At 40.6% G+C, this 12,780-nt stretch overlaps 1 protein-coding gene across 1 annotated transcript in view; it reads right to left on the reverse strand.

Moving 5' to 3' along the window:
- CNGB3 (cyclic nucleotide gated channel subunit beta 3) overlaps positions 1-12,780 on the reverse strand; it is a 477,293-nt gene that overhangs the window by 84,490 nt on the left and 380,023 nt on the right. The window contains exon 11 of the mRNA XM_073679549.1: positions 1,972-2,113. Coding sequence (XP_073535650.1) covers positions 1,972-2,113 — 142 coding nt within the window. The remainder of the gene's footprint in view (positions 1-1,971; positions 2,114-12,780) is intronic.

Here is a 12,780-nt window from a genome sequence, read left to right on the forward strand (position 1 = left end):
TAAAAAAGTCGGAACATGTTCACAACAATGTCATCTTTACATTGCATTATGTCCTTTCTTTGCGGTCATTTTTTCAAGCAAATTCCATGCGGAATGCGCCTGAAAAAGATGCTGTGTGCATATACCCTAATATAATTAAGTAGCACTTAACACTAATGCAAAAAAACAAATCCATGCATATTACAAATATTCTGGTAAAATTACCGTTTTAACGTACATTATTCAATCAAGTTCAACTGTTTGTGAAGAGCAAATAAAAAATGTATTGCATAGCATGATTTCTAGTTTATTCGATGAAAAAAATGGTCCTATAGGGCTGGATTAAAACGAATGCTATTAGAATAATGGATTAGAAACAGCACATCGTGTCACCTAGGAATTAACGGCAAAGAATATGCAGCAGTCCAGCCCAAAGAGTCTGCTCTCATCCATCCAGGAGAACAACATTAAAGAAGTTGTTCTCTACTTTTACATTGATGACCTATCCTTAGGATAAGTCATCAATGTCTGATCGGCCAGGGTCCGACACCCAGCACCCCTGCCGATCAGCTGTTATCGTGTTGGCGGTGTCGTTGGCTGGAAGTACTCATTTGCCGAGCTGCTTTGTCTACTTGAACTGAATGTCACAGTATACTACACATTCAAATCAATAGGAGGCAGATGTGCAGTACTCTACGGCAGCCACTACAAGTAGATGGAGCAGCTCAGCAAGTGAGTACTTCCTGCCAGCAACCACTGACACTGATAACAGTTGATTGGAGGGGGTGCTGGGTTTCGGACCCTGGCCGATCAAATATTGATGACCTATCCTTAAGGCCATCAATGTAAAAGTAGTGGACAACCTCTTTAAAGCCAAAACATCCCTATATGTAAGATTATTTGGTAAATAAACTAGTGAATTTTGTAAGAATACTGACGTACTAGCAGTCTTTGCCGCCTCTATTTTGGTCCTTTATCCATTAGCCATAGCAGGGATGGCTACAAAGTGCCTCCTGGAGGACTCGCCACATATAAGTGCATTACTCATAAACGTATTGCTCATAGATTTCAATGGGCTACTTCATTTCCTATGTGGTTACTTGCCACAGGTAAATCTAAGACTTATTGCCGTTTTTTCCCCACAGAATACCGCTGATCACCAAGAGTGCAGTCAGACAGCAGAATAACATGAACGACTATGGAATTGCAATGCTCGGACTGACCAACTGTTCTTCTGGCCAGAGCGTGACAGTATGTATATCGATGCAGCTGTCACGCTCGGGTCAGGAAAGCCGATGGCCAGTCCGAGCATTGCGATTCAATCGTCGTCCGTATTACTGCGCCCTAAGGCAATGCCAGCACAGAGGTTTTTTTTTCAAAGCGGACAAAAATGACTTTTCCAATGCAAATTGCTTAATGAAACGCTCATTCTTTGGGGAGCTTTTCACTGAAAAATTTTTGAAGCATTTTGGGAGAGTTTTCTCCCTAAAGAATTGTTTGTAGTCTTTTCATTGGACAGCGTCTAGTTTGGTGAAGATTCCATCAAAGAAGTGTTTTGCACTTTTTTTTTGTTTCACCGGACATTTTTCAAAGCCTAAGGTGGAAAAAAAAATGCTTTACACACTGAACGTAAGAACAGTAAAGTAGTGTTACAATATAAATGAATAGAAAGAGTCTTTAAAGCATTTTTGTGTAATTTTTCAAGAGTTTTTTTTTTTAGAGTAGCTGTGTGCACGTTCCCTAAGAGTCACAATAGAAAAACAACCTTCTCACAAAAATATTATAAAAAAAAAACTAATAGACAACTCTAAGTTTGTTAAAGTACGGTAAGTTAATTCCCAAATGTGTCCTCATGAAACAATACCATGTTTTGAGAAATTTACTTAATCTTCCATATGTGCTTTAATAAGTCTCACAAAATTGATTTTCAATAAAACACAATATTCTGCATTGATATGTTGACTATGAAGCTAATATTGAGTTGTTCTTTACCTGTCCAATTAAACTTGAAAAGACGAAGACTCCAGTAAAATAATTAAGCAGCTGGAAAATTATTTCAAATAACGTTTGAGGTTCGGCAAGGCCACCTATTGTGATCAAAGTCCGTACTGCAAAGTAGTAACATCTTAGATACCTGTGGATAAACATGACAAGGACTGATATTTTTAGATGGTCCTGTGAAAGGAATGTCAATAATAAAACTATTATAGAAAATTATAGCCTTTTCAATATGTTATTCATAAACCTTAAGACATTAGAATAAATTGGTGAAAATGAAACGTTAAACTAAAGTATCAAATGTTTTACAGTATGGTCCATTAAGCAAAACATGGGGTATTTTGTGAACCTAAGGTTGTATCAAAATCTAGTACATTGTTAGGGTTGGATACTTTGGAAGCATGATTGGAAATATTACACTTTACATTAACTTTATCCAATACTTTGCTGTTTTTTTGTGTGGGAACAGGTCATATTCTAGCACTTTTTTATGATTCAATTGAGATACCTTGTGTTGTGTCTTTGATTCATATTGCTGTGTCACAACCTGAGCCCCCTGAAGGATCCATTGGTACACTGTTGGTCCAGTGTGACCCTTAGCTATCATATTATAACTACAGTACCTGTTATTTAACATTAAATAAGAAACTGGTTGGACAGTTCAAGCGCAATAGCATTTTATTCGATAAACCGGTTATAATGAGAAAGGTTTGAACCACAACACAAGTTAAGCTTTGGAAAAGAGATGTTCCAGCTGCTGCATCACCACAGAAAAAATGGGTTCTCTTCGCTGCTGGTTTTGTATCCACAAAAAAAGGTCCAATATGCTGTATCAGACTGTCTATGTGGTTTTATACTTGATGCGTTTCGAAGTAGACAAACGTCTTCAGGAGTACCAGAACAGTTCTCCTGAAGAAGTTTGTCAACTTTGAAATGTGTTAATAAAACCGCATAGACAGTCTGATACCACATATTCAACCTTTATTGTGGATACAAAACCAGCAGCGCAGATAACCCATTTTTTCCAAAACTTGTTACCTAACATTTGCTCTTTAGTATCTATGGGGGAAATTCTAGGCGTGCATAGGAAGAATTAACTGGGATCCATCTGAAAAGTCTATATCTTCTTGACAGTTGCGGCCCAATAAAGATACACAGACCTAACAACCTAAAACACTGAAAAAATGTAACTGTTGTGTGTTATGTCTTATAGCTTTGCATTTACTGCTACTGTACTAAATAAATCATATCAAGGTTAATAAACAGATAATATCTTTAAAAGTAGCAATCCAATAGAGAATATGTAATAATAGACTTTATAATAATGCTTGCTCTATCTCATGTGATCATAGGCTTATTTCTTCCTATACCTGGCTAATCACTGAAACTACTCAAATTCCTTGCACCCACCGAAAAATATGACTAGAAAGCTAAAAAGTCACACAGAACAGAGACAAAACAGAACAGAGCCGTCCAGCATCCAGTGGGTCGTTCTGCTGGTCTGTGAAGCCGGCAGTATGTCCCAACTTTAACTGTATCGGCATCTTGATGACGTAGATACAGTTGATTACAATGGAAGATGAGGGAGACCACAGCTGAGTCTTAGATGATATCACTACATTGTGCGTCTTGTGGCGAGCCAAACACAGCACCGAGCAAATCGGCCCATTGTGGGAAATAGGTGTTTTATTTTTATTTAGGCATTACAGTTACCAGGTAGGGTGGACGGATACCATACTGGGAAGGGGCATCATAGAGTATGTATGTGTGTGTATTGTACATTGAGGAAAGGCAATGGAAACATCATACTATGTAAAGGGATCATGTGTGGAGGGCATCAGTATGTATAGAGGCATCTTATTTTTTGCAAACCACTTTGGCGCCAGATTGTGTAAGGGAGATCATGTGTGGGGGCACTGTGGGGGCATAATGCTGTGTAGAAGGGCACTGTGGGGACATCATACTTTATAGATTCATTAAGGGGTATTTTTCAAATTTAAGAGATATGCAGAGAAACTGTGTGAGTGAGAAGTTCATAAACTTCTCCAACACCACCAGCCGAAGGAGTGAAGAAATAATGATGATGTCATACATGTTGGTATATACTGTAGAATGTCGTGTTTTATAGCAGGTGGGGACAGAACTAAGCGTGCATTGTTTGTTCAGAAAAGTTAGTATAGTTACTTGCAAAGCCTTAAAACAAACATTTCTTTATTGGACCCCAAAAAAATGTGTTTTTCATTTAATATTTCTCATTTCGAGCTTTAGTAGATTGTTCATCTTGTGTGGAAAATGGTAATATGCCCCCTTTAGCCTCCTTGTCTGTACGGCATTTGTATCTAAAGCTACAGTCAGAAATATGGAAATTAGAAAAGAGGAAACCATGCAAACTATGAGCAGCATATGTGGAAGTGTGCAAAATGATTGACAAAGCATAACAATCCTACAATAATAGACAAGAGTTGTTCAGCATTGACTCTACGGAACGCACAGATTTTTTTTATTCATAAAATGGAGCTAAAATAACAATGCTTTGGGCAAAAGTATGCCAGGTTGCTCTGCAACACATCGATACCCATTTCAGAGCCTCTGGCACTGAATTAAACAAATACTATTATAGCCTGGCATGCTAATGTGTAAACAGCCAGAGCAGAATATAACAGACTGAGCATAAGTAATGAGCGAGCAGAGGCACATCACAGTCTAAGGTATGTGCTACCAGAGAGTAGAGATTAGAAACCTTAAAGGATACATACTTCTTACACTTTTTTTTATTGTTAATTTGCTTCCTAAATGGAAAGCTAAGCACCTTTGTAAATAGCCTTCATTAAAATTTTTCAATCATATTGCTGCTGCATAGTGTCTGTAAGTCCTGTATTTAGTTGAGTCCTTCCAAAAAAAATGCTACAAATTTGTCAAAGTTCCCACTTCTGATGGCTCTCTCTGCTCCCCCATCCTTCTCTGAGCATTAGGGATATCAGGAAGTTGTATATAGTTCTCACGGGTAGAGAAAGCAGGTACAGTCTCAATGAAGGCAGAGAAAACTGGCAATAGATAAGGAGGAAAGCAAATGAAGATGAAATGAGTGCAGGATATAAATTGTGTTCAGCTAATGAAGGCAGCAGTTCCCTGGATAAACTGAGACCTCTCATCCAGCCTATATTACTGGGAGACAGTCCCACAAGAGAAAATCTGAAATTTGGATTAGACAGCAAATTGCATATCAGGTGGTCTGAAAATAAATGAAGTAATGAAGATTGCAGACTGAACCTTAGTTAAATTTTATGTATTAAAAATAACCACTAACACATGTATACAGTATATATTGACCTGGTCTCTAATCTGAGCTGCTGTTAACCTGCGATTTCTGAGGCTGGTGACTCGGATAAACTTATCCTCAGAAGCAGAGGTGACTCTTGGTCTTCCTTTCCTGGGGTGGTCCTCATGTGAGCCAGTTTCTTTGTAGCGCTTGATGGTTTTTGCAACTGCACTTGGGGACACTTTCAAAGTTTGCCCAATTTTTCGCACTGACTGACCTTAATTTCTTAAAGTAATGATGGCCACTCGTTTTTCTTTACTTAGCTGCTTTTTTCTTGCCATAATACAAATTCTAACAGTTTATTCAGTAGGACTATCAGCTGTGTATCCACCAGACTTCTGCACAACACAACTGATGGTCCCAACCCCATTTATAAGGCAAGAAATCCCACTTATTAAACCTGACAGGGCACACCTGTGAAGTGAAAACCATTTCCGGTGACTACCTCTTGAAGCTCATCAAGAGAATGCCAAGAGTGTGCAAAGCAGTCATCAAAGCAAAAGGTGGCTACTTTGAAGAACCTAGAATATAAGATATATTTTCAGTTGTTTCACACTTTTTTGTTAAGTATATAATTCCACATGTGTTAATTCATAGTTTTGATGCTTTCAGTGTGAATGTACAATTTTCATAGTCATGAAAATACAGAAAAATCTTTAAATGAGAAGGTGTGTCCAAACTTTTGGTCTGTACTGTATATATATATATATATATATATATTATTCCATGTCAAAATTGCCCATGGCATTTAAATGTTTTTAGGAATAAACTAAGGGCTAGATTCATTAAGATTTTTACTCAAGAATTCTGGCATGAAACACTTTAATAAGTTAAATAAATTGCAATATTTTTGTACATCTTGAAAATATTTTGACATTTGGCTTTTAAACACCAGTCTCAGCCATCAATAGTAACATGGGCAGGACATGCGCGGGAGAGGCATGGCTACACTGCCTGTCAAATTAGGGAAAAGCGGTGTAACTTACTCCAGAAATGTACTGCAGCGCCATCAAAGTTTATAGGGCAATGCCCAAAAAAATGGCCCAGTACTTGAAAAAGGCCCATTATTTGTTAAAAAATTATGGTAAAAAGCAACATAGGATACAAGATTGGTTAGTGAGCTCACACAAATCAGTGGAAAAACTGTCCTCTAACAAGTAGAAATGCATATATAGCTGGTAATCATCAGTTATAGGAAATCTATCAGCAGGTGTTTGCTATTTATTCTGAGAGCAGCATAATGTAGGAGCAGATAACTTGATTCCAGGGATGTGTCACTTGCTCAGCTATGTGCTTTAGTTTCAATACAATCAGTGTTAATCTGAACCCACCACTGATTGGCAACTTTCTGCCTATGCACAGTCTACAAAGGAAGCTGCCAATCAGTGGTGTGGGCGGGATTATACAGGCTCAGTATTCTGAACACTGATGCCTCTGCTGCTGAGAAAACAGGGATTTAATTAAAACTGCATTAACCGGTTCAGGACCGCCCACTGTACATAAACGTCGGCGCTGCCTGGGCTCTGTGCAGCGCCGACGTTTAAAAACGGTGGGTGGTCCCGCAGCGCTCAGGACCCCCAGGGTCCTGCTAGCGCTGCGGTACCGGTTCAGAGCGATAGCTCTGACATGTGGCATCATGGGGACCTGATTGGATCAGGTCCCCATGATGTTAACCTGTTCCTATCTTCTAGATGCCGCGATCCATAGCGATCGCGGCATTTAAAAGATAGGGACAGCCGGTGGTCGGCGATCGGGACCCCCCACATACCTCAGGAGCGGCGGGGATCCCGGTGCTGTGACCTCTGACATCATCGAGACCTGATTGGCTCAGGTCTCGATGATGTCAGCGTCACACCAGCCAATCAGAGAGATCACCAGGGAAGTTTGTTTTAGCAACAAACTTTCCCGGGCGATCTGCCTGATAAATGCAGTTTCTCCTCCGATCTCAGTGAGAGAGCAGAGGAGAAACAGTGTGACAAGAGCTGTCAGCCTTGCCACTGTGAAAGTAAAAAAAAAAAAAAATAAAAAAGAAAGTAAGAGTTAGGGTTAGTGAGTCTGTCAGATCAGTCAGTCCTGTCAGATCAGTCCAGTCAGATCTGTCAGTCCTGTCAGATCTGTCAGTCCTGTCAGATCTGTCAGTCAGTCAGTCCTGTCAGATCTGTCAGTCAGTCCTGTCAGATCTGTCAGTCAGTCAGTCCTGTCAGATCTGTCAGTCAGTCCTGTCAGATCTGTCAGTCAGTCAGTCCTGTCAGATCTGTCAGTCAGTCAGTCCTGTCAGATCTGTCAGTCAGTCAGTCCTGTCAGATCTGTCAGTAAGTCAGTCCTGTCAGATCAGTCAGTCAGTCCTGTCACATCAGTCAGTCAGTCCTGTCAGATCAGTCCGGTCAGTCCAGTCCGGTCCCGTCCTTTCAGTCCGGTCCGTTCAGTCCAGTCAAAAAATATAAAAATAAAATGGCCCGTCAGACTTATACCGCAGAGGAGGTGTATGCCCTGCTGTGTTCTGACACTGATGACAGCGCAATCTCAGATGGAGATATGGATTTTGAGGGCTTTAGTAGCGGCGACACTGAGAGCCCAGAAATGAGCAGTGATTCTGTTCCATCCTCAAGCCCAAGGACCAGTACAGCAATAGGGGCAAATAGCGCTACTGGAGAAACGTCTCCAAATCAGGGAACACTGCCCAGTACAAGCGCTGTCCCTGCTACTAGTGAATTGGCGCACCCCAGTGTACAAGGGGCTTTGCCACATGATCTAGCATTTCCCAGATGGGAGGCTTCGGATTCGGCTGCTCCATTCAGCCCTGATTTCAACGTCACTCCTGGTATAAATGTGGAGGTGGAAGATTTTGGACCAATTCATTTTTTTTATTTGTTTTTTACAGACAGCTTGCTAGAGCATATTGTCGTGCAAACAAATTTATACGCGTCCCAATTCATAAGCCAGAATCCCCGATCTTACTATGCTAGGGCAAATTTATGGACACCAACTAATGTCCCGGAAATAAAAAATTTTTTAGGACTTACATTTGCCATGGGGCTTGTTAAAAAACCGAGCATTCGATCCTACTGGTCCAACCACCCTGTTCAAGCCACCCCTATGTTTTCAGTCATTCTGCCTAGGACCCGTTATGAAATGCTCATGCGGTTTTGGCATTTTAACGACAATAGTCAATGCCTGCCCAGAAATGCCCCAGAACATGACAGGTTATATAAAATTAGACCCATCATTGAAAATTTGTCAGCAAAATTCTTAAGCCTCTACACCCCAACACAAAATATTTCTATAGACGAGTCCCTTGTAAAATTCAAAGGAAGACTGCACCTCAAGCAATTTATCCCATCTAAAAGGGCAAGGTTTGGAATAAAGCTCTATAAAATGTGCGAAAGTTCAACCGGATACACATCCGCTTTTCGCATATATGAGGGGAAAGATAGCCAACTAAACCCACCAGGATGCCCTACTTATCTGGGGACATCTGGAAAAATTGTTTGGGAGCTGATAAGTCTATTTTTTCAAAAAGGCTACAATCTATATGTGGACAATTATTACACCAGCATACCCCTATTTAAAAGTCTGGTTGAACACAACATCGGGGCTTGTGGGACCATCCGTAAAAACCGTCAGGGGTTTCCACAACCATTGGTCAACCAAAAGTTTCAAAAGGGGCAGTCAGGGGCTGTCCGCAACAGAGAGCTGCTTGCCCTGAAATATAGGGATAAGAGGGATATTTTTGTCCTCAGCTCGATCCACACAGATGCCACAAGGGCCACTGTAGAACTAGGATCCACCACTCCGAAGCAAAAACCTGTGTCAGTCATTGACTACAACAAACACATGGGGGGTGTGGACCTTGCAGACCAGGTTCTACAGCCATACCAGGTATCAAGAAAGTCCTATACCTGGTATAAAAAGTTGGTTATCTATTTGTTTCAGGTGGCCACATACAATTCTTTTGTGTTGTACAAAAAAGCAAGAAATTCAGATCCTTTTCTTGATTATCAAGAAAAGGTAAATGAAAATCTTGTCTTTCAAAGTGTTAGCCCCGCTCATCCATTAGAATCTGAGGATGTGAAAAGACTCACTGAGCGACATTTTATTGCACTTATTCCAGCAACGGAAACAAGAAGGAACCCCCAGAAAAGATGTCGTGTATGTACTAAGAGAGGAATGAGGCGTGATACCCGCTACTATTGCCCACAATGCCCATCATTGCCAGCCTTATGCGTCACTGACTGCTTTAAAATCTACCACACAGAACCACGTTTTTAAACTGTAAAAATGTATCCCAATTTGTCATTCAAACATTTGGTTCATTTAGTGAATGACACATTCGAGTAGAGCTCACTTAATTTCCAGGGGGGGTTCTCCAGAATCTAAACCTTCCATTGCGTGCTTGTTTCTGGAAATCATCCATTGAGTTAAAATGGTCACTAAACCCATAGATGAATTCCCAGAGGGGTTTCATTTCCAAAATGGGGTCACTTCAGGGGGGATTCTTTAGCTCTGGTACTCTGAAAAGTGCCAGAACAGCATAATCCCCCCTGAAGTGACCCCATTATAGAAATGACACCTCTGTGGGAATTCATCTATGGGTTTAGTGACCATTTACCTATCTATTTATTTTCCCACCACTAGATTAATTTATACAGAGGAGTAGATTGTAAAATTCGGTCACTTGTTGTGGGTTTCCTCTGTTTAGGCACCTCAGGGGCTCTCCAAATGCAACATGGCGTCCGCTATCCATTCCAGTCAAATTTCCATTCCAAAAGTCAAATGGCGCTCCTTACCTTCCAAGCCATGCCGTGCGCCCAAACAGTGGCTTTGCACCACATATGGGGTTTCAGCGTGCTCAGGAGAAATTGCACAACACATTTTGGGGTCCATTTTTTCTGGCTGCCCTTGTGAAAATTAAAAATTTGAGGCTAAAGTAGCAGTTTTGTGTTAAAAATGTGTTTTTTTATTTTCACACTTCAACATTATAAAATTCTGTGAAGCCCCTGGGGGTTCAAGGTGCTCACCACACATCTAGATAAGTTCCTTGAGGGGTCTAGTTTCCAAAATGGGGTCACTTGTTGGGGGTTTCCTCTGTTTAGACACCTCTGGGGCTCTCCAAATGCAACATGGCGTCCGCTATCCATTCCAGTCAAATTTCCATTCCAAAAGTCAAATGGCGCTCCTTACCTTCCAAGCCATGCCGTGCACCCAAACAGTGGCTTTGCACCACATATGGGGTTTCAGCGTGCTCAGGAGAAATTACACAACACATTTTGGGGTCCATTTTTTCTGGCTGCCCTTGTGAAAATTAAAAATTTGAGGTTAAAGTAGCAGTTTTGTGAAAAAAAGTTAAATGTTCATTGTTTTCTTCCACATTCCAAAAATTCCTGTGAAGCACCTGAAGGGTTAATAAACTTCTTGAATGTGGTTTTGAGCACCTTGAGGGGTGCAGTTTTTAGAATGGTATCACTTTTGGGTATTTTCTGTCATAAAGGCTCCTCAAAGTCACTTCAAATAAGATGTGGTCCCTAAAAAAAATGTTTTTGTAAATTTTGTTGTAAAAATGAGATATCGCTGGTCAACTTTTAACCCTTATAGCTTCCTAACAAAAAAAATTTTGGTTCCAAAATTGTGCTGATGTGAAGTAGACATGTGGGCAATGTTATTTATTAACTATTTTGTGTGACATATCTCTCTGATTAAAGGGCATGAAAATTCAAAGTTTGAAAATTGCAAAATTTTCAAAATTTTCGCCAAATTTCCGATTTTTTCACAATCAAACGCAAGTGATATCAAAGAAATTTTACCACTATCATGAAGTACAATATGTCACAAAAAAACAGTCTCAGAATCAGGGGGATCCGTTGAAGCGTTCCAGAGTAATTACCTCATAAAGTGACAGTGGTCAGAATTGAAAAAATTGGCCCGATCACGAAGGCAAAAACAGGCTCTGGCGCGAAGTGGTTAAAGGAATTGTTCACTACTCGGACAACCCCTTCTCAATCCCTATTTCTCACCCCAGTAATATAATAACACCTATACTCACCTCCGGTGCAGGCACCATTCCAGCTGTGCTTTTTACAGTCTATCCACCAAACCTCCGCAATCTCTTGTAGTGTCGTGTCATGGATACTGATAATTAATAAACTTTATTCTTCTAGATGCACTCTATCAATATAATCATCCCAATCGTGCCGTCTATCCTTTCTAATTCAAAACTCCCGGCCACAATGAGAGATCATCAGGGCCGTAGCTGGGAGTTTTGAATCTTACTCCTATGCCAAAGTGTATGTGGCAATAATAACACAAAATATTAGCCTCCTGATGTGTTCACCGAATGTATACTCAGATGATCGGAACAGGGATGTGATTAGAGATGAGCGTTGTTCTACTCGAACTGTTCGCCAATCTCAAATTCGAGCTGTTTTGGGCGGTGTTCGAGCCGGTCGGCGAACACGAACAATTTGAGAAAAATTCGGCTGTTCGAGGTTATGTTCGATAACTGTTCGTGCACCAAAATCATAACTGGATTTTTTCTCAGTAATGATGAAAATTAATGTTAATACGCAGTTTGAGTGTACAGCGGGGTGGGGGAGGGGCAGGGGATGGATCTCTGCAGGAACAATGAAGATCTCCATTTTTTTTTCTCTTTCCCGCATTTGCAGTGGGGAGGTGCAATCTGTCAGCCTATCAGCAGCGCACACACGGAGCGAAGTGCTTTTTTTCACACAAGCAAGGGCATGTGTGATTGGCAGTGTATGTCACATGTACTTGCCCTATAAGACCAAGCCATTTTCCCCGTCGCCACCATTTTCTCACTGCTGCAGCTGCGTGTTAGACGGCACCGCTGTTGCTGTGTGTGCTATACCTTGTTAATTTCAAGCCAATTTTCGCACAAATATACAGATAGCTTGGGAGTAGGGAATAGTTGTGATTGCAGTCCTTTTAAGGACTAGGTTACAGCATTTCCTACGACTTTTATCAGGGAGGTCTGTGCTCTTAAATAGATAGGTTGTGGGAGTAAAGACTAATTGTAATTGGAGTCCTTTTCAGGACTAGGTTACATGAGTTCCTATCAGTTTTTGCCAGGCAGGTCTGCGCCAGTGCTGTGCAAGTTTTTTTCACAGCATTTGGCTGAATCTAGCAAAGCTAATCCTTTTTGGCCTATTGCAGAGTGTGTTAGTCAGTGGAGTAGCCTATCTGTGTTGCAAGATATAACACCTGTGTATAGAATACCAATTTTTTTACTGCACCTAGTGAAGTAAAATCTTTTGGGCATAGCATCATTCTATTAGTCCATCTATACTGACCTCCATCAGGTTGCAAACTGAATATAATTTTTTTCTGCATCTAGCTCTGAAAAAATATTTGGGCTTCTAGCGGTATGTGGGACTTGGTCTATTAGTCCATCTATACTGACCTCCATCAGGTTGCAAATTAAAAATAATTTTTTTCTGCATCTACCTCTGAAAAAATATTTGGGCTTCTAG

The sequence above is a fragment of the Phyllobates terribilis genome, unplaced genomic scaffold (assembly GCF_046119375.1).
Source record: "Phyllobates terribilis strain yellow unplaced genomic scaffold, ASM4611937v1 Scaffold_4__5_contigs__length_816908805, whole genome shotgun sequence".
In the NCBI taxonomy this organism is placed as follows: Eukaryota; Metazoa; Chordata; class Amphibia; order Anura; family Dendrobatidae; genus Phyllobates; species Phyllobates terribilis.